The sequence below is a fragment of the Pseudophryne corroboree genome, chromosome 5, assembly GCF_028390025.1.
Source record: "Pseudophryne corroboree isolate aPseCor3 chromosome 5, aPseCor3.hap2, whole genome shotgun sequence".
Classification (NCBI taxonomy): domain Eukaryota; kingdom Metazoa; phylum Chordata; class Amphibia; order Anura; family Myobatrachidae; genus Pseudophryne; species Pseudophryne corroboree.
The window spans coordinates 252,182,193-252,204,626 of record NC_086448.1 but is presented as its reverse complement, the minus strand read 5'-3'; the positions used below and the strand labels follow the sequence as shown (position 1 = coordinate 252,204,626).

Here is a 22,434-nt window from a genome sequence, read left to right as displayed (position 1 = left end):
TGCTGCTGTTAAAGCCCATTCTATTCGGTCTGTTGGACCTTCTTGGGTGGCCCGCCGTGGCACGTCCGCAGAACAATTGTGCAAGGCGGATATGTGTTCCTCAGTGAACACGTTCATTAAGTTCTTTGCCTTTGATACTTCCGCCTCCCAGGATGCTTCCTTTGGATTTTTTGGTTCTCATACCCACTAAGGCACGTCCCCTCCCTTGAGGAACTGCTTTAGGACCTCACTGATGTTTGTTTTCCTGTGGAACACAGTGTACCCCGCTGCAGAAAAGGAGAGTTACATTATGGTAGACTTACCATTGTTAACTCTCTTTCTGCGAGGTACACTGGGTTCCACAGGGCGCCCATCCTGGCGCACCTAGCTTCTATGGGTTTGTATGGCGTCAGCCGCTGGTCCCTTCTCCTGTCGTGAGAATGTGGTTCTATGTGACTAACATCTGCCTTCTCTCTTACCTGCTCCTACATTGGACTTGTTAACGAAACTGAGATCACAGTGCCTAGAGGCGGGGTTACAGAGGGGGCCCCAATGCATCCTGGGACAGCCTAAAGCATTAGCCTGTTGGTGCCTCTGGATCAAGAGCCACTCTACACCCCAATGTTTTCATGTGGAACCCAGTGTACCTCGCAGAAAGAGAGTTAACAATGGTAAGTCTACCATAACTCTCTTTTTTATATTTTCTGTTGAGCGCTTATCTTTATTTATGTTTATAAAATAAATAAATAAATAAAAGTAACCAGATCAAAATGAAAGTTTGGTTTACATAACATTATCAGACTCTAGGTGAATGATTAGAATACACATTTCAGATCATTTCAGTTGAACACTTGAGAATAGACGATTGTATATAATCTACTGTCACCCACACATATTATTTTGATTTTCTTACAGGTTGATTAAGAACAGTTGGATGGCAATTGAGAGTATCTAGCCTTTTAAACTCTGCTGTCTGTTTAATATTTCTTTGCAGTTGACATAAGATGACTGATGCTAAGAAAAATTCCTCATGACTATTAATAAGGCACCTGTTTACTTCTTGGACTTTTTAAATGACATTTGAAGTGACAGTTGAATTAATTAGCTAATTCCTGGTCTGTACTCTACTTAGTTCATTACATACAGTAGCTCTGCAATTCCTGACATTTTTGGAAATCTTTTCATACAGATAAGTTATTTTTTACTGTGGCTTCAGTATCACCAAATAACCCCTCTCTGCACGCCCCGTCCTGTTTGACTTAACATCTTTTTCGATAAAAATATGCATCTTATTCGCATAAATAAAATAACTGGAAGTGAAAGAACTGCATCCCTAATGTACACTGACCACTGTGTGATATTTCACATATGTGTGTGACTGAGTCTGGATCTGTGCAAAAACGGCTGCAATGCAAATAGCCACAGCATCCTCACAACAAGTTCCATTGTGCTTCATGAGTGACTTTGTACATGTGTAAAATGTAATTCCTATGTGGTTAAAGTTGCAGTCTCTAGTACACTATGAGCGGCATCCGTGATGTGACTAAGGCGCAAAATTGAAAGAAAATTCTGCATACTACTTCTGTCATCTCAGCTGTGTCTGGTATCTCACCCTGCATACACAAACGCAGGGGGAGTGGAGTTTGGGGGGGTGGGCGGGTTTTCCGGTTGCCCAGAAACCCCCTTCCTCTTGGTCAGCATTTCACCTGGACTGGACCCATCAGTCCTGCTGTTTTTGCTCTGCTAAATCTGGGATATCTGTAAATTCCACGTTAACTTCATGTGGAATTATGCTGTTCCTGCCACAACAGCCTAGACTAAAGGCTATAGTGTTAAATATTAATACTGTATAAAAAGGCCAATATGTACATTAATGTCCAGGGTCGGTACTAGGTTCTTCTACCATTCCCCCGGACTCCCATTCTTACTCCAATGTTCCACAGAGTCAGAGATTGTGGATTGCATTTGGAAACCCCCTCTAAAAATCCTGCATTTGCCACTGCTCCATATGGCATAAAGATGCCCAGTGTATGAGGACACAGCTGTATGGAATACATATGTAATCCCGGTGGGCGGGATGCCGACTGTCAGTATTCCAACAGCGGCATCCTGCGCCGCCAGAATGCCGGCAACAAGGCTAGCGCAAAGAGTCCTGCACTCGCCACGCTGCGGGCTCAATTCCCGCTGTATGGGTGTCGTGGACCTGTGAGCTGGTATTCCGGCTGTCGGCATTGTTGTCTGTTGGGATTCCGGCATCGGTATCCTGACCGCGGGGAACACAACAGCCAGCAAATTGATTGCACATTCTGGAAACCATTGTATAGATCAGTGTTATTTTAGTCTTGGTGCTTGTTTTAAGACATTATTATTTGTTTCCTGTCCATCCTAATTTATTTATGATTTTTTTTATATATATCACATACATAATACAAAGCACATTAAACTGAATGTTTATCATTTGTATCATCCCTGCTGTATGGGATATATAATTCTAGTTTAAATCTTCTGTACTATCAATTCATTAACAGAGTAAAGTTGTTACGGTTTGTTTTATACGTTTCTTTACCTGTCTTCAACATTTATGTTTTTTTGCCCCCTCCAGATGTGTTTTCTGAACTTGAAGATGATGCATCTGATAATTCAAGTTGCTCTACCTATTTTAAAGTATGTGCTACAGGTATGATCTGTTTTTTGTAAGGCATTTCTACTCTTTTGCTACAATTTGTACTTAAATGATGACTGGTTGACGGTCAGTTTCAATGAACATTGATAGAAGCACACGTGTATTGAGAATGATGATTGGAAAACACAGTACGCCAATCAGAAAATATGGAGGCAGTACACCTGAATGTCTTCAAATGAAGAACAGAGGTAGGGTAGCCACAGGCATGTTCTCCCATGTACATCTTTGCTGTGTCATTCACCTTGATAAAACACCCATCTGAATCTTTCCATAGACTCTATGGGGTTTGCTGTCTTTGCTTTGTACTGCTGTCTTCCACTTCAAACTCATTCAAGAGTCACATAGCCAAGAGATTACAGATTACAGAAAACAAACCCCTTGCAGGTCTGGTGGGGAACAGCTACTACGGGGGTGATATATTTATTATGATGTTTTACTTGTATGTAATAGTATCCATTCATTTGTCTAGTATTTATTTTGCCTATGCAGTTCTAATTAACAGTACATGTGTTTTGCTTTTAAATATAGAATACATTACAACAATAATAATAATAATAATAATAATTTTATTTATATAGCGCTTTTTTCCAGCAGGACACAAAGTTGATTTGCAGACTTAAAAAAAAGAATTCCCTTCCAGTATACAGTAACATGTGCTCTAGCAAAAATAATAATAGAAAACAGTTTTATGTTAACATACCATAATCAGTAGCGGATCTTGCCACGGGCAAGCAGGACTTTTGCCCGGGGCGCCGCCTTCCGGAGGGCACTGGCGCCATCCGGAGGGCGCCGCACCGTGGCAAGATCCGCCACTGCTGCCCGCTGTGTCCCCCGTCCGCCTCCGCTGCCCGCTGCCGTCCCCTGTGAAGGGAACTAGACGCTATGCGTCTAGTTTCCCTTCGTGGAGAGTAACTTTGCTGAGCGGTGCGCGATGACGTCATCGCGCACCGCACAGCAAAGGTCCTCTCCACGAAGGGAACTAGACGCTATGCGTCTAGTTTCCCTTCGTGGAGAGGACCTTTTGCTGTGCGGTGCGCGATGACGTCATCGCTCACCGCTCAGCATTCAAGCGGCGCTAGCAATGTACAGGGGGCGTAACTGACCACGCCCCCTGTGTTAGGCCATGCCCCTTTTCCTGCCCGGGGCGCAGAGCGCCCTTGAACTGGCCCTGACCATAATGTTACTTATCCCCCCTCAATAAGCACATATAATTGACAAGCTATCTATATGAATACTAGAATCATTCCTGATATTGAAGCCCATTTTTACTTAACTCATGCTGAATCTACAGTTTACTCATGAGTTTAAGTATCAGAGTTATATAACAATAGTGTAGTGCAGGAGATATCACAGATATCTCCTACACAGGGCTGGAGGGAAAAAACAGTTGAACATTTTTTTTAACCAGCTCTTGTTTATTTTGCATTAATGTTTTTATGATTTTTTTTAATCTTGTTTATTTTAATGATAATGTGAAACATTGCTGTATATTAGAAACCTTGATTAACCATATTTTAATTTCTTTCTAACATTAGCAATCCAATGTTATTAGACTTTGATATGATTTATTTTACTTCTTTCAATAAAACCATATTTTTACTGTAATTCCTATTACATCTCACTATGGGGTATATTCAATCAAGGTTGAAACTGCCGTCTAGTCGAAAAGACGGCAGTTTTCGATTTTTTCAGGTCGGAAGGGGTACCGACCTATTCAGTCCCCAGCATTTTTATTCGACAAGTCGGGGAATTCGACTTGTCGAATAGTACGTGAATCGGCGGTATAGCTGGCAATTCACGTGTTTCTGAGGGAAACAAGGCCATATTCGACAGGTTTTGGCCTGTTTCCGACCATCTCAGTTCGACTTAAAAAAAATCGAACTGAGATGAGGGACCTGAGAGGAGGAGAGGGGGAGAGCCGCGGGCAGACGGCTCTCATTGGTTTGGCTAACCATTAGAGAGTGCAACGTCTGGACCCCCTTCGTAAATATATACAGTAAATTCAGCTGCTGCATGCATGATAATGTACCAGATTAATAACAGCAATGCACTGTAGAAAATACACCATAGTCCAGTAAAAGGTAACATATGTATAATTCAAGTGCACAGTCTGAAACCTGACCCTTAGAGCAGGAGGTGGGCCCCCAGGCAGTGGGGCCCACCGGTGGTTTCCCCTGTACTCCTGTGGGCCAGTCCAAGCCTGGGTCCAGAGATGCTGGGCTGCCCCCGGGGACCATTCTGTGTGCATTGCCAGCTCCTACACTGTGACAGGAGCCAGGTGCTGCACATACTGTTATATTGCAGCACCCGGCTCCTGTCACTGAGCAGGAGTCGGCACTTTTCGTGTCACCCCTCAGCGGGTGACACCCGGGTGCGACCCGCACCCCTGTGATGATGCCACTGGTGCTGAGTATTCTTTGCCTATTGCCTATGTTGGAAGATAATCTTAAATCTCCAATGTTTAAAACTTCTGCACTTCTCCAAGCATGTACCAGTCAAAACCAGGAATGTCAAAAATACTTAGTTAATGTACAATTAAAATTCCTCCCAGAAGAAGGAATCAACAGAACAACATGCAAATGAGGCAGTTTCTAAAACATAAGCAGCATGGGGCCAATTAATCAAAGAGAAAAAGTATAGCACAATCATACATTCAAATTTATCAACTGTGACTATTTAATTAGAGGGAGAATAATCTGTAGACGAATACAACTGCTTTAACAAATCAGAGCACTACTTTAGTCCCACTCCACCACTGAATCATGGAACTTACTATGGAAGCTGTGATATCTCTTGCTTTCAATTAGTTTAGAAAAAAAGCTTTCTATTTATTTCATTATTGTGGCTAATTTTACTAGTAAGAATGTCTTCACTTTTACAGGCATGATCAGACCTTGTAAAATATATGTTCTTTCTGATATTTCTGTTTGTTCTGGCATGCTGGATTGTGATGGAACCATAAGGAATAATTGTATTAATTATGCCTGGTCTTCCAGATCATCTTGCTAAAATTGTACGTAATCCAAATTATTTTCCAGTTTTCTGCAACAACAAACATGATGTAACTATGACAACATGTTTTTTCTTCCTTCATATCAAAAATATATATTTTTATGTTTGAAGGACAGACAAAAGTGAGCAGTTTTTCTGCCCTTTATGCTTTATATAGTCTCCAAATGTTAACTCAGATACTAGAATTCATATTTTGCACTGATGAGCCCTGGGGTTCAAATAGCAGGTTACTAGTGGGAATAATATTCAGTATGTTCTCCTTTGTTCTTTTTCTGTATATGAACACTCTGCTTCATCTGTAAGAAGACTTATGGTAAAGTAAAAGCGATATTACTATTTTAGTTACTAAAAAGATAAAGTGTGTACAATGATAAAAGAAAAAGTCGATTATAGTTTCATAAATTGAAAATGTTTCAATTGATCAGAGCAAACGTTTCAGCAGAGAAAAACAATTGAGGAACATACAGTAAATTATCATAATTTCCAGCTTTTGTGTAAAGCAGCCTGTATGGAGTGTGTATGTAAAGCGAAGAATGCACTGAGAGAAAATAAACAAGGGAGGCAGAAAACAAAGCTGTGGGGAAGTTGTAGAGAATGATGAGGGAGCATACTAAGATGGAACAATAGATACATTTTGTAGGGCAAGAATGGGAGTATGGAGTATCGGTTGCCAGGATGCCGGTGTTCATGTAACTGATACCGGAATCTCGGCACCAGAAAACCGTCAACCGCCATCCCGAAGCTAAGTATTGGGATAGCTTTCAGGTTTAGTGCCCGGGAAGGGGGGGGGGGGTTAGGCATTGGGAGGGGTGTTAGCCATATCCACCCCCTCCCCCCGAGGGTTAGCCCTAGCCAACAACCGCGAAGGGTTAGGGTGGGGGGGGTTTAAAAAATTTCAGACGTCAGGATCTTCAAGGTCGGGATGCTGGTAACGGTCATGTGACCACCAGCACCTTGACAACCGGGATATCATACTGAAACCACAGTATGTAGGAGCATACATGGATACCATGAGAAATTTTGGGACAGTAAAGAAATAGTGATCTCATTTATTAACTGGAAAACCTGCATTCCTTTGGTGCATATCATATAACTGCTATGCTTATACACAGGGAGATACCTGTATTTAGGTGCATACACGGCACTTCCCCATGTGCAAATATAATCCATCTGGGATTATGGGGCCATCTAGAGAGCTGCATGGTGACTCCGGTAAAAATGAATACCCCATTAGGTCCTGTCTACTATCACACTCTTCAATAATGCCAGCTTCTTTTTTTTTGTGAATTTCTTAATATACAGTACATCTCATTCCAGCTTCATGTATTGCTTAAATAATCCATGACCCAGAGAGAATATATCCCTGCACTGGATTATTTTAGTTTTCCCTCTTAACCCAAATAATGATGTATTTTATAAGTGTATCTATACATATTAATAAAATGCCTGACTGTTAATCTATATTTTAGTATAGGATTATGTTCTTTTTCGGTTTAGCAATAAGTATCTGGTGTTTGTTATATCAAGCAGTACAGTATTTTAGTACCCCTTAGGTAATAACCATATTACTGCACTACTTGATTTCCAAAGGTTTTATCCTTCAGTATTCTTCAGTTGCATTCATATAGTAAACATGGGGGGTGATTCTGAGTTGATCGCAGCAGGAACTTTGTTAGCAATTGGGCAAAACCATGTGCACTGCAGGGGAGGCAGATATAACATGTGCAGAGAGAGTTAGATTTGGGTGGGGTGAGTTCAATCTGCAATCTAAATTGCAGTGTGAAAATAAAGCAGCCAGTATTTACCCTGCACAGAAACAAAATAACCCACCCAAATCTAACTCTCTCTGCAAATGTTATATCTGCCTCCCCTGCAGTGCACATGGTTTTGTCCAATTGCTAAAAAATGTCCTGCTGCGATCAACTTGGAATTACCCCCATGATCTTCTAAAGAACCCGATAACAGTGCTGGAATAGTGCTAGTGTTGTTATGAACAGATTGCCAGGAAAAGTACTGTTTATCTAAACCTTAATATTTTAATAGGCTCTCCCTTATATGGGGATTACTTTAACAATATTTTTTTATAACATTTGTAACATTCTACTGTGTTATGCAGCGCTGTAGATCTGTTAATGTCTTGTTAGTTCTCTGTTCTGTGGATTATATTGATACATTCTTTTGCATTTTATTGGCACAAAACTAAACACAGCCAGTGGTGGATTTGTTATATTATTGCAGATGATAATACAGTTAAACGGCTCTGTCATTAACAGTAAAACAGGTGGGATTGGTGCTGCGCGGCATAATGTCGACACGCGTTTTGCTCTTAAGCTTTCTCAAGACAGTTTCTCCAAGCATGGGGCTCGCAGAGAGTCAGATACTAATGATGACAGCTGTGTACCCGGATGTATGCGCATTGAGTCGCATGGACTTCCAACACACCAAGGCAGATTGTCACATTTGAATATAAGAGAAAGCACAAAGATACAGCTACACGGAAAATCAATCACAGATGCATCCAAATCAGCCCCAGTCTATATCTTACCTGGGTATTTCTAGGTAGCAACTAGCAACTAAGCGGCAACAAAGCAAACCCATCCAAGAGAACCTTTTTATTGGAGTGTCATGGGAGTGTAGACATAGTTAAGTGATGTTCTGAGTTGTATGTACAGTATGCATCAGATGGATCTACTGCATCAAGCATATGGTAGGAGTAAGTGCCAATGATAAAGATGAGGAGTGGGAGCAGTGCGATTGCATAGATGCGTATTGTAGAACATGTGTAGCAGTGTATTTGCATTTTCTTAGCAGAGGGAGTCTGGAGTTGCGTTCACATTACGTGTGACTCAGAAGCAGGCCCATAGTGAGCACTATAGGGCAGAGCGCAGCTACTACCATATAAATATATATATATATTTATATATATAACAAATATTCTGTAGGCGGCACTCACGGCTCCAAAGAAAAGAAGACAGGACACTGTCTGACTTATATCGACGTTTCAATGTTTTCAATCAAACATTTTCATCAGGATAACAGAATGACAATAAACAACTTACCTAAATACCCCTCAGCCGTCCATGGCGCCAGAGGTCCGCCCGCCACTCTCAGTAAAAAGTGACGTCATCACGGGTCGACGAAACTCTGCATCACGGAGGGAACCCACCTGTGCAGTGAATACAATTAATTAGTGAACATAAAATACACAAGAGTAAAAAAGTGAATAAAATACATGCATTAGCTGTTGGAAAAATAGGCATCATCATATCTAGATAATTAATAAGACAATTAATCATTGACATATACTTAATATTTAACAAATTCCCATAATAACCCAACCGGTAAGCAGCGGGGGGGAAATGTTCCACACACACTGCTTGGATGCACACAGACATAAAAGTGGCAAGGGATTAACAGATGTTACAAAAATGTAACTATTAATGTGCAATGGTAACAGATCTATTACATGTTACAACTTATGGAAAGAGAACACAGAGGATAGCAGAAGTGTAGAAAAATGCTAAGGTGAAGAAGAATGCGACTTCAGGAAACATGATAAACCTGATTGTTCGTTTAACCCCTTTGGGGACAAGGTATCGAGTTTGAAAATCCACTTGGCTTCAGCTTTAACTAAAAGTAACCCCCTGTTAGCCCCGCGGGTCAATGGTGGGATATGATCAATAATGCGATGTTTCAATACTGCCAAAGAGTGGCGAGCATTGGCAAAATGACGAGCAACTGGCTGGTCACTATGACCAGCAACAAGCGCTGCTCTAATGGAGGCTCGATGTCCAGCCATCCTTTCTTTAAACATGCATTCAGTCTTTCCCACATAATGTAACCCGCAGGGGCAACTCAAGAGGAAGACCACAAATTTAGTTGTGCATGTAACACGATGGTATATTTTATACCATTTGCCTGAGTAGGGGTGATGAAATGAATCACCAGGCTGCATGTGGCTGCACGTAGTGCAGCCCAAGCAGCTGAAAACACCCAGGCTTGGATGCACTTAAAAAAACAGTAGTATTGACATGTTTGATGCTAGGGAATTGTATATTGGTTTTAACCAAATGGTCCCTGAGGTTTTTTCCACGTTTGTAGGCAGGCATAAGTCTGGTATTGGATAAAGATGTGAGGTTCTTATCGGCCTGTATAATGGGCCAGAATCTGTTGGAAATTTTTCTAATAGAATTACTGTGGGTATTAAATTTATTAACCCAAATCATCTTATTATCTTGTATTTTTTTACCAGCTGTATTCAATGTAACTGAACGGGGAATTTTAAGAACTTTCTGTTTAAGAACTTCTAAATCAGCAGCTGCATAACCCCTAGTGATGAATTTGGAGATCAGAGTGTCTAGTCTTGTTATTAATTTAGTTTCATCACTCACAATCCGCCTAATTCTAAGCATTTGTGAGTAAGGGAGACCCCTACGTAGTGGGGTTGGGTGGTGGCTTGATGCTAGCAAGATTTCTCTAACGTCCTAAGTGGATGCTGGGGACTCCGTCAGGACCATGGGGAATAGCGGCTCCGCAGGAGACAGGGCACAAAAATAAAGCTTTAGGATTAGGTGGTGTGTACTGGCTCCTCCCCCTAGGACCCTCCTCCAAGCCTCAGTTAGGTTTTTGTGCCCGTCCGAGCAGGGTGCAATCTAGGTGGCTCTCCTAAAGAGCTGCTTAGAAAAAGTTTTTAGGTTTTTTATTTTCAGTGAGTCCTGCTGGCAACAGGCTCACTGCATCGAGGGACTTAGGGGAGAGAATTTCAACTCACTTGCGTGCAGGATGGATTGGATTCTTAGGCTACTGGACACCATTAGCTCCAGAGGGAGTCGGAACACAGGTCTCACCCTGGGGTTCGTCCCGGAGCCGCGCCGCCGACCCCCCTTACAGATGCTGAAGATTGAAGGTCCGGAAACAGGCGGCAGAAGGCTCTTCAGTCTTCATGAAGGTAGCGCACAGCACTGCAGCTGTGCGCCATTGTTGTCACACACTTCACACCAAGCGGTCACGGAGGGTGCAGGGCGCTGCTGGGGGCGCCCTGGGCAGCAATATTTAATACCTTTATGGCAAAAGAATACATCACATATAGCCATTGAGGCTATATGTATGTATTTAACCCATGCCAGATATCTAAAACTCCGGGAGAAAAGCCGAAATAGGGGGCGGGGCTTATTCTCCTCAGCACACAGCGCCATTTTCCTGCTCAGCTCCGCTGTGAGGAAGGCTCCCAGGACTCTCCCCTGCACTGCACTACAGAAACAGGGTAAAACAGAGAGGGGGGGCATTTTTTGGCGATATTTTGATATATTTAAGCTGCTATAAGGAACAACACTTATATAAGGTTGTTCCCATATATATTATAGCGCTTGGGTGTGTGCTGGCAAACTCTCCCTCTGTCTCCCCAAAGGGCTAGTGGGGTCCTGTCTTCGATAAGAGCATTCCCTGTGTGTCTGCTGTGTGTCGGTACGTGTGTGTCGACATGTATGAGGACGATGTTGGTGTGGAGGCAGAGCAATTGCCGATAATGGTGATGTCACCCCCCAGGGAGTCGACACCGGAATGGATGGCTTTGTTTATGGAATTACGTGATAATGTCAGCACATTACAAAAATCAGTTGACGACATGAGACGGCCGGCAAACCAGTTAGTACCTGCCCAGGCGTCTCAGACACCGTCAGGGGCTGTAAAGCGCCCTTTACCTCAGTCGGTCGACACAGACCCAGACACAGACACTGAATCTAGTGTCGACGGTGATGAAACAAACGTATTTTCAAGTAGGGCCACACGTTATATGATCACGGCAATGAAGGAGGCTTTGCATATCTCTGATACTGCAAGTACCACAAAAAGGGGTATTATGTGGGGGGTGAAAAAACTACCTGTAGTTTCTCTGACGTCCTAGTGGATGCTGGGGACTCCGTCAGGACCATGGGGATATAGCGGCTCCGCAGGAGACAGGGCACAATAATAAAAGCTTTAGGATCAGGTGGTGTGCACTGGCTCCTCCCCCCATGACCCTCCTCCAAGCCTCAGTTAGATTTTTGTGCCCGACGAGAAGGGTGCAATCTAGGTGGCTCTCCTGAGCTGCTTAGAATAAAAGTTTAAGTTAGGTTTTTTATTTTCAGTGAGTCCTGCTGGCAACAGGCTCACTGCTACGAGGGACTTAGGGGAGAGAAGAAAACTCACCTGCGTGCAGGATGGATTTGCTTCTTAGGCTACTGGACACCATTAGCTCCAGAGGGAGTCGGAACACAGGTCTCACCCTGGGGTTCGTCCCGGAGCCGTGCCGCCGACCCCCCTTGCAGATGCCGAAGTTGAAGAGGTCCAGAGGTCCAGAAACAGGCGGCAGAAGACTTTCAGTCTTCATAAGGTAGCGCACAGCACTGCAGCTGTGCGCCATTGTTGTCAGCACACTTCACCAACAGTCACCAACTGTCACTGAGGGTGCAGGGCGCTGGGGGGGGCGCCCTGGGCAGCAATGTATAATACCTTTTTATGGCTAAAATACATCACATATAGCCCTTGAGGCTATATGGATGTATTTAACCCCTGCCAGATCTCACAAACTCCGGGAGAAGAGCCCGCCGAAAAGGGGGCGGGGCCTATTCTCCTCAGCACACGGCGCCATTTTCCTGCTCAGCTCTGCTGTGAGGAAGGCTCCCAGGCTCTCCCCTGCACTGCACTACAGAAACAGGGTTAAAACAGAGAGGGGGGGCACTTATTTGGCGATATGATTACATATATAAAAATGCTATAAGGGAAAACACTTGTATAAGGGGTTGTCCCTGTATAATTATAGCGTTTTTGGTGTGTGCTGGCAAACTCTCCCTCTGTCTCCCCAAAGGGCTAGTGGGGTCCTGTCCTCTGTCAGAGCATTCCCTGTGTGTGTGCTGTGTGTCGGTACGTGTGTGTCGACATGTAGGAGGACGATGTTGGTGAGGAGGCGGAGCAAATTGCCTGTATTGGTGATGTCACTCTCTAGGGAGTCGACACTGGAATGGATGGCTTATTTAGGAATTACGTGATAATGTCAACACGCTGCAAGGTCGGTTGACGACATGAGACGGCCGGCAAACAAACTAGTACCTGTCCAGGCGTCTCAGACACCGTCAGGGGCTTGTAAAAACGCCCATTTACCTCAGTCGGTCGACACAGACACGGACACTGACTCCAGTGTCGACGGTGAAGAAACAAACGTATTTTCCTTTAGGGCCACACGTTTCATGTTAAGGGCAATGAAGGAGGTGTTACATATTTCTGATACTACAAGTACCACAAATAAGGGTATTATGTAGGGTGTGAATAAACTACTTGTAGTTTTTCCTGAATCAGATAAATTAAATGAAGTGTGTGATGATACGTGGGTTTCCTCCGATAGAAAATTATTGGCGGTATACCCTTTCCCGCCAGAAGTTAGGGCGAGTTGGGAAACACACCTTAGGGTGAATAAGGCGCTCACACGCTTATAAAAACAAGTGGCGTTACCGTCTCCAGATACGGCAGCCCTCAAGGAGCCAGCTGATAGGAAGCTGAAAAATATCCTAAAAGTATATACACATATACTGGTGTTATACTACGACCAGCAATCGCCTCAGCCTGGATGTGCAGCGCTGAGGGGGCTTGGTCGGATTTCCTGACTGAAAATATTGATACCCTTGACAGGGACAAGATTTTATTGACTATAGAGCATTTTAAGGATGCATTTCTATATATGCGAGATGCGCAGAGGGATATTTGCATTCTGGCATCAAGAGTAAATGTGATGTCCATATCTGCCAGACGACAGTGGTCAGGTGATGCAGATTCCAGACGGCACATGGAAGTATTGCCGTATAAAGGGGCGGTCCATCGGACCTGGTGGCCATGGCAACAGCTGAAAAATCCACCTTTTGTTACCCCAAGTCACATCTCAGCAGAAAAGGACACAGTCTTTTCAGTCTCAGTCCTTTCGTCCCCATAAGGGCAGGCGGGCAAAAGGGCCAGTCATATCTGCCCAGGGGTAGAGGAAAGGGAAGAAGACTGCAGCAGGCAGCCCATTCCCAGGAACAGAAGCCCTCCACAGCTTCTGCCAAGTCCGCAGCATGACGCTGGGGCCGTACAAGCGGACTCAGGTGCGGTAGGGGGTCATCTCAAGAGTTTCAGCACGCAGTGGGCTCACTCACAAGTGGACTCCTGGATCCTACACGTAGTATCCCAGGTGTACATTGGAAATTCGAGACGTCTCCCCCTCACAAGTTCCTGAAGTCTGCTTTACCAACGTCTCCCTCCGACAGGGAGGCAGTATTGGGAACAATTCACAGGCTGTATTCCCAGCAGGTGATAATCAAAGTACCCCTTCTACAACAAGGGAAGGGGTATTATTCCACACTATATTGTGGTACTGAAGCCAGACGGCTAGGTGAGATCTGAAATATTTGAACACTTACATACAAGCGTTCAAATCAAGATGGAGTCACTCAGAGCAGTGATAGCGAACCAGGAAGAAGGGGACGATATGGTGTCACTGGATATCAGGGACGCTTACCTACATGTCCAAATTTGCCCTTCTCACCAAGGGTACCTCAGGTTCGTGGTACAGAACTGTCACTATCAGTTCAGACGCTGCCGTTAGGATTGTCCACGGCACCCCGGGTCTTTACCAAGGTAATGGCCGAAATGATGATTCTTCTTAAAAGAAATATGGACGCTTTCCTGATAAGGGCAAGGTCCAGAGAACAGTTGGAGGTCGGAGTAGCACTATCTTAAGTAGTTCTACGACAGCACAAGTGGATTCTAAATATTCCAAAATCGCAGTTTTTTCCGACGACACGTCTACTGTTCCTAGGGATGATTCTGGACACAGTCCAGAAAAGGATGTTTTCTCCCGGAGAAGAAAGCCAGGGAGTTATCCGAGCTAGTCAGGAACCTCCTAAAACCAGGAAAAGTATCAGTGCATCATTGCACAAGGATCCTGTGAAAAATGGTGGTTTCTTACAAAGCGATCCCATTCGGTAGATTTCACGCAAGAACCTTTACGTGGGATCTGCTGGAAAAATGGTCCGGATCGCATCTTCAGATGCATCAGCGGATAACCCTGTCTCCAAGGACAAGGGTGTTTCTTCTGCGGTGGCTGCAGAGTGCTCATCTATGAAAGGGCCGCAGATTCGGCATTCAGGACTGGGTCCTGGTGACCACGGATGCCAGCCTGAGTGGCTGGGGAGCAGTCACACAAGGAAAAAATTTTCCAGAGAGTGTGATCGAGTCTGGAGACTTCTCTCCACATAAATATACTGGAGCTAAGGGCAATTTACAATGCTCTAAGCTTAGCAAGACCTCTGCTTCAAGGTCAGCCGGTATTGATCCAGTGGGACAACATCACGGCAGTCGCCCACGTAAACAGACAGGGCGGCACAAGAAGCAGGAGGGAAATGGCAGAAACTGCAAGGATTCTTCGCTGGGCGAAAAATCATGTGATAACACTCTCAGCAGTGTTCATTCCGGGAGTGGAAAACTGGGAAGCAGACTTCCTCAGCAGGCATGACCTCCACCCGGGAGAGTTGGGACTTCATCGGGAAGTCTTCCACATGATTGTAAACCGTTGTGAAAAACCAAAGGTGGACATGATGGCGTCCCGCCTGAACAAAAAACTAGATATTGCGCCAGGTCAAGGGACCCTCAGGCAATAGCGGTGGACGCTCTGGTAACACTGTGGATGTACCAGTCAGAGTATGTGTTCCCTCCTATGCCTCTCATACAAAAAGTACTGAGAATCATAAGAGGGAGATGAGTAAGAATGATACTCGTGGTTCCGGATTGGCCAAGAAGGACTTGGTACCCGAAACTTCAAGAGATGTTCACGGAAGACCCGTGGCCTCTACCTTTAAGAAAGGACCTGCTCCAGCAGGGGCCTTGTCTGTTCCAAGACTTACCGCGGCCGCGTTTGACGGCATGGCGGTTGAACGCCGGATCCTGAAAGGGCATTCCAGATGAAGTCATCCCTACCCTGGTCGAAGACAGGAAGGATGTAACCGCAAAACATTTTCACCGCATTTGGCGAAGATATGTTGCGTGGTGTGGGGCCAAGAAGGCCCCTACAGAGGAATTCCAACTGGGTCGTTTCCTACATTTCCTGAAAACAGGACTGTCTATGGGCCTAAAATTAGGGTCCATTAAGGTTCAAATTTCGGCCCTGTCGAATTTCTTCCAGAAAGAACTGGCTTTAGTGCCTGACGTTCAGATGTTTGTAAAAGGGGTACTGCATATACAGCCTCCTTTTGTGCCCCAGTGGCACCTTGGGATCTCAATGTTGTTTTGAGTTTCCTAAAGTCACATTGGTTTGAACCACTCACCACTGTGGACTTAAAATATCTCACATGGAAGGTGACGATGCTATTAGCCCTGGCTTCAGCCAGGCGTGTGTCAGAATTGGCGGCTTTATCATATATAAAGCCCTTACTTAATTTTTCATTCTGACAGGGCAGAATTGAGGACTCGTCCTCAATTTCTCCTTAAGGTGTTTTCTGTTTTTCACATGAACCAACCTATTGTGGTACCTGCGGGTACTAGGGACTTGGAGGACTCCAAGTTACTTGACGTTGTCAGGGCCCTGAAAAATATGTTTCCAGAAAGGCTGGAGTCAGAAAATCTGACTCGCTGTTTAGCCTGTATGCACCCAACAAGATGGGTGCTCCTGCTTCTAAGCAGACGATTGCTCGCTGGATTTGTAATACAATTCAGTTTACACATTCTGTGGCAGGCCTGCCACAGCCAAAATCGGTAAAAGCCCATTCCAAAAGGAAGGGGGCTCATCTTGGGCGACTGCCCGAGGGGTCTCGGCTTTACAACTTTGCCGAGCAGTTACTTGGTCAGGGGAAAACACATTTGCTAAATTCTACAAATTTGATACCCTGGCTGAGGAGGACATGGAGTTCTCTCATTCGGTGCTGCAGGGTCATCCGCACTCTCCCGCCCGTTTGGGAGCTTTGGTATAATCCCCATGGTCCTGACGGAGTCCCCAGCATCCACTAGGACGTCAGAGAAAATAAGATTTTACTTACCGATAAATCTATTTCTCGTAGTCCGTAGTGGATGCTGGGCGCCCATCCCAAGTGCGGATTGTCTGCAATACTTGTACATAGTTATTGTTACAAAAATCGGGTTATTCTTGTTGTGAGCCATCTTTTCAGAGGCTCCTTCGTTGTTATCATACTGTTAACTGGGTTCAGATCACAGGTTGTACGGTGTGATTGGTGTGGCTGGTATGAGTCTTACCCGGGATTCAATATCCTTCCTTATTATGCACGCTCGTCCGGGCACAGTATCCTAACTGAGGCTTGGAGGAGGGTCATGGGGGGAGGAGCCAGTGCACACCACCTGATCCTAAAGCTTTTATTATTGTGCCCTGTCTCCTGCGGAGCCGCTATATCCCCATGGTCCTGACGGAGTCCCCAGCATCCACTACGGACTACGAGAAATAGATTTATCGGTAAGTAAAATCTTATTTTTTCCTGAATCAGAGGAATTAAATGATGTATGTGATGAAGCGTGGGTTAACCCAGATAGAAAAGTGCTAATTTCAAAAAAGTTATTAGCATTATACCCTTTCCCGCCAGAGGTTAGGGCGCGCTGGGAAACACCCCCTAGGGTGGATAAGGCGCTCACACGCTTATCAAAACAAGTGGCGTTACCGTCTCCTGATACGGCCGCCCTCAGGGATCCAGCTGATAGGAGACTGGAAACTACCCTAAAAAGTATATACACACATACTGGTGTTATACTGCGACCAGCCATCGCCTCAGCCTGGATGTGCAGTGCTGGGGTCGTCTGGTTGGATTCCCTGACTGAAAATATTGATACCCTGGATAGGGACAGTATTTTATTGACTATAGAGCAATTAAAGGATGCTTTCCTTTATATGCGAGATGCTCAGAGAGATATTTGCACTCTGGCATCGAGAGTAAATGCGATGTCCATATCTGCCAGAAGGAGTTTATGGACGCGACAGTGGTCAGGTGATGCGGATTCCAAACGACATATGGAAGTATTGCCGTATAAAGGGGAGGAATTATTTGGCGTCGGTCTATCGGATCTGGTGGCCACGGCAACTGCCGGAAAATCCACCTTTTTACCTCAGACCCCCTCCCAACAGAAAAAGACACCGTCTTTTCAGCCGCAGTCCTTTCGGTCCTATAAGAACAAGCGGACAAAAGGACAGTCATATCTGCCTCGGGGCAGAGGAAGGGGTAAGAGAGGGCAGCAAGCAGCCCCTGCCCAGGAACAGAAGCCCTCTCAGGGTTCTGCAAAGCCCTCAGCATGACGCTGGGGCCTTACAAGCGGACTCAGGAGCGGTGGGGGGTCGACTCAAGAATTTCAGCGCACAGTGGGCTTGCTCACAGGTGGACCCCTGGATCCTGCAGGTAGTATCTCAGGGTTACAGGTTGGAATTCGAGAAGTCTCCCCCTCGCAGGTTCCTAAAGTCTGCTTTGCCAACGTCTCCCTCAGACAGGGCGACGGTATTGGAAGCCATTCACAAGCTGTTTTCTCAGCAGGTGATAGTCAAGGTACCCCTCCTACAACAGGGAAAGGGGTATTACTCCACGCTATTTGTGGTACCGAAGCCGGACGGCTCGGTAAGACCTATTCTAAATCTGAAATCTTTGAACCTGTACATACAAAAATTCAAGTTCAAGATGGAGTCACTCAGAGCAGTGATAGCGAATCTGGAAGAAGGGGACTTTATGGTGTCCCTGGACATAAAGGATGCTTACCTGCATGTCCCAATTTGCCCTTCACATCAAGGGTACCTCAGGTTCGTGGTGCAAAACTGTCATTATCAGTTTCAGACGCTGCCGTTTGGATTGTCCACGGCACCTCGGGTCTTTACCAAGGTAATGGCCGAAATTATGATTCTTCTGCGAAGAAGAGGCGTATTAATTATCCCTTACTTGGACGATCTCCTGATAAGGGCAAGGTCCAGAGAACAGCTGGAGGACGGAGTAGCACTAACCCGACTAGTGCTGCAACAACACGGGTGGATTCTGAATTTTCCAAAATCTCAGTTGACCCCGACGACATGTCTGCTGTTCCTGGGAATGATTCTGGACACGGTTCAGAAAAAGGTGTTTCTTCCGGAGGAGAAGGCCAGGGAGTTATCCGAGCTTGTCAGGAACCTCCTAAAACCAGGGAAAGTGTCTGTGCATCAATGCACAAGAGTCCTGGGAAAGATGGTGGCTTCTTACGAAGCGATTCCATTCGGCAGATTCCACGCACAAACTTTTCAGTGGGATCTGCTGGACAAATGGTCCGGATCACATCTGCAGATGCATCAGCGGATAACCTTATCGCCACGGACAAGGGTGTCTCTTCTGTGGTGGTTGCAGAGTGCTCATCTGTTAGAGGGCCGCAGATTCGGCATACAGGACTGGGTCCTGGTGACCACGGATGCCAGTCTGAGAGGCTGGGGAGCGGTCACACAGGGAAGAAACTTCCAGGGAGTATGGTCAAGCCTGGAGATGTCTCTTCACATAAATATACTGGAGCTAAGAGCGATTTACAATGCTCTAAGTCTGGCAAAACCCCTGCTTCAGGGTCAGCCGGTGTTGATCCAGTCGGACAACATCACGGCAGTCGCCCACGTAAACAGACAGGGCGGCACAAGAAGCAGGACAGCAATGGCAGAAGCTGCAAGGATTCTTCGCTGGGCGGAAGATCATGTGATAGCACTGTCAGCAGTATTCATTCCGGGAGTGGACAACTGGGAAGCAGACTTCCTCAGCAGACACGATCTACACCCGGGAGAGTGGGGACTTCATCCAGAAGTCTTCCACATGATTGTGAACCGTTGGGAAAAACCAATGGTGGATATGATGGCGTCCCGCCTCAACAAAAAACTGGACAGGTATTGCGCCAGGTCAAGAGACCCTCAGGCAATAGCTGTGGACGCTCTGGTAACACCGTGGGTGTTCCAGTCAGTGTATGTGTTCCCTCCTCTGCCTCTCATACCAAAAGTACTGAGAATTATACGGCAAAAGGGAGTAAGAACGATACTAGTGGCTCCGGATTGGCCAAGAAGAACTTGGTACCCGGAACTTCAAGAGATGCTCACGGAGGATCCGTGGCCTCTACCTCTAAGACGGGACCTGCTTCAGCAGGGACCGTGTCTATTCCAAGACTTACCGCGGCTGCGTTTGACGGCATGGCGGTTGAACGCCGAATTCTAAGGGAAAAAGGCATTCCGGAAGAGGTCATTCCTACACTGGTAAAAGCCAGGAAGGAGGTGACTGCACAACATTATCACCGCATTTGGAGGAAAAATGTTGCGTGGTGTGAGGCCAGGAAGGCCCCCACGGAGGAATTTCAACTGGGTCGATTCCTACATTTCCTGCAAACAGGATTGTCTATGGGCCTCAAATTGGGGTCCATTAAGGTTCAAATTTCGGCCCTGTCGATTTTCTTCCAGAAAGAATTGGCTTCAGTTCCTGAAGTCCAGACTTTTGTAAAAGGAGTACTACATATACAGCCCCCGGTTGTGCCCCCAGTGGCACCGTGGGATCTTAATGTAGTCTTGGATTTTCTCAAATCCCATTGGTTTGAGCCGCTCAAATCGGTGGAGTTGAAGTATCTTACATGGAAAGTAACCATGCTACTGGCCCTGGCTTCAGCCAGGAGAGTATCAGAATTGGCGGCTTTATCATATAAGAGCCCATATCTGATTTTCCATACGGACAGGGCAGAACTGCGGACGCGTCCTCATTTTCTGCCTAAGGTGGTGTCAGCGTTTCACCTGAACCAGCCTATTGTGGTGCCTGCGGCTACAAACGATTTGGAGGATTCCAAGTTGTTGGACGTGGTCCGGGCATTGAAAATATATATTTCAAGAACGGCGGGAGTCAGAAAGTCTGACTCACTGTTTATATTGTATGCACCCAACAAGATGGGTGCTCCTGCTTCTAAGCAGACGATTGCTCGTTGGATTTGTAGCACAATTCAACTTGCACATTCTGTGGCAGGCTTGCCACAACCTAAATCTGTCAAGGCCCATTCCACAAGGAAAGTGGGCTCATCCTGGGCGGCTGCCCAGGGGGTCTCGGCATTACAACTCTGCCGAGCTGCTACTTGGTCAGGGGCAAACACGTTTGCAAAATTCTACAAATTTGATACCCTGGCTGAGGAGGACCTTGAGTTCTCTCATTCGGTGCTGCAGAGTCATCCGCACTCTCCCGCCCGTTTGGGAGCTTTGGTATAATCCCCATGGTCCTGACGGAGTCCCCAGCATCCACTTAGGACGTTAGAGAAAATAAGAATTTACTTACCGATAATTCTATTTCTCGTAGTCCGTAGTGGATGCTGGGCGCCCATCCCAAGTGCGGATTGTCTGCAATACTTGTACATAGTTATTGTTACAAACAAATTCGGGTTGTTATTGTTGTGAGCCGTCTGTTCAGAGGCTCCTACATTTGTCATACTGTTAACTGGGTTCAGATCACAAGTTATACGGTGTGATTGGTGTGGCTGGTATGAGTCTTACCCGGGATTCAATATCCTTCCTTATTGTGTACGCTCGTCCGGGCACAGTATCCTAACTGAGGCTTGGAGGAGGGTCATAGGGGGAGGAGCCAGTACACACCACCTAATCCTAAAGCTTTATTTTTGTGCCCTGTCTCCTGCGGAGCCGCTATTCCCCATGGTCCTGACGGAGTCCCCAGCATCCACTACGGACTACGAGAAATAGAATTATCGGTAAGTAAATTCTTATTATTATTCCTATCAGTAGATTTAACATAGAGATCTGTAGTGATTTTATTATTGATGACCTCAATATGCACATCCAAAAAATCCACCATTTTTGAATTGATGTGGAAACTGAACTTAATAGGGGATGATGATGCATTATGGGTGATCAACAAATTTTCCAATAGATCACGTGGTCCTGTCCAAAAGAGGAGCAGGTCATCTATGTATCTGTAATATGCCATAATGTGAGAACTGATATGCGTGGAAGAGAAGAATAATGCATCTTCCACCTGGAACATAAATGCATTAGCAAAAGAAGGTGAAACATTGCTACCCATTGAGCAACCACGGAGCTGTAAAAAAAATTCATTATTTAAAAGAAAATAATTCCGTTCAAGAGATAGTTGTAACAATTGAAGAAATATTTCAATGTCTGGACCACGGTAGATGTAATTGTCGGTAATTAGGGAGCGCACAGCTTATATACCCTCATTATGAGGAATGCAGGTGTACAAATTGTTTACATCTATCGTGACCAGAAGACAATTGGAAGGTACATTATCAATCTCAGACAATGAATTAAGCAAAGTAGTGATATCCTTCAGGTAAGTTTTCTTAGATTGAATACATGGCTGTAAAAAATAATCAAGGTAAACAGAAATAGCCTGAAAAAGGGAAACTCTAGCAGAAATAATAGGTCTAGGTGGTGGATTGTGACTGTCTTTGTGGATTTTAGGAAGAGAATAAAGTATTGTAACAATGGGAAACGGTGTAATAAGGGCTTCATATGTAGATTGTGAGAGTTTGTTCTCAACGACCGCAGACTTTAGGAGTTTATCCAATTCTTCCTTAAATGGCTTGGTAGGGTCAGACTTCAATTTTCTGTATGTAGATTTATCATCCAGATGTTGATTTAAGGCTTGGACATAATCAATTATATTCTGAATGACGATGGCACCGCCCTTATCCGCCGGGCGGATCACCACATCATCATATCGAGAAAGATTGGTAAGAGCATCCCACTCTGGTTTTGTGAGATTGGAATGTCC

At 45.2% G+C, this 22,434-nt stretch overlaps 1 protein-coding gene across 11 annotated transcripts in view; it reads left to right on the top strand.

Moving 5' to 3' along the window:
* The window catches only part of NEK10 (NIMA related kinase 10), an 831,700-nt gene that overhangs the window by 638,232 nt on the left and 171,034 nt on the right, over positions 1-22,434 (top strand). For 9 of the 11 annotated variants that reach the window (XM_063922254.1, XM_063922250.1, XM_063922255.1 and 6 more), the window contains one exon: positions 2,582-2,656. In XM_063922254.1, coding sequence (XP_063778324.1) covers positions 2,582-2,656 — 75 coding nt within the window. Of the gene's footprint in view, positions 1-2,581; positions 2,657-2,752; positions 2,835-2,936; positions 3,059-22,434 lie in introns of those variants that run through there. The other 2 variants (XM_063922259.1, XM_063922261.1) reach the window with 2 other exon arrangements.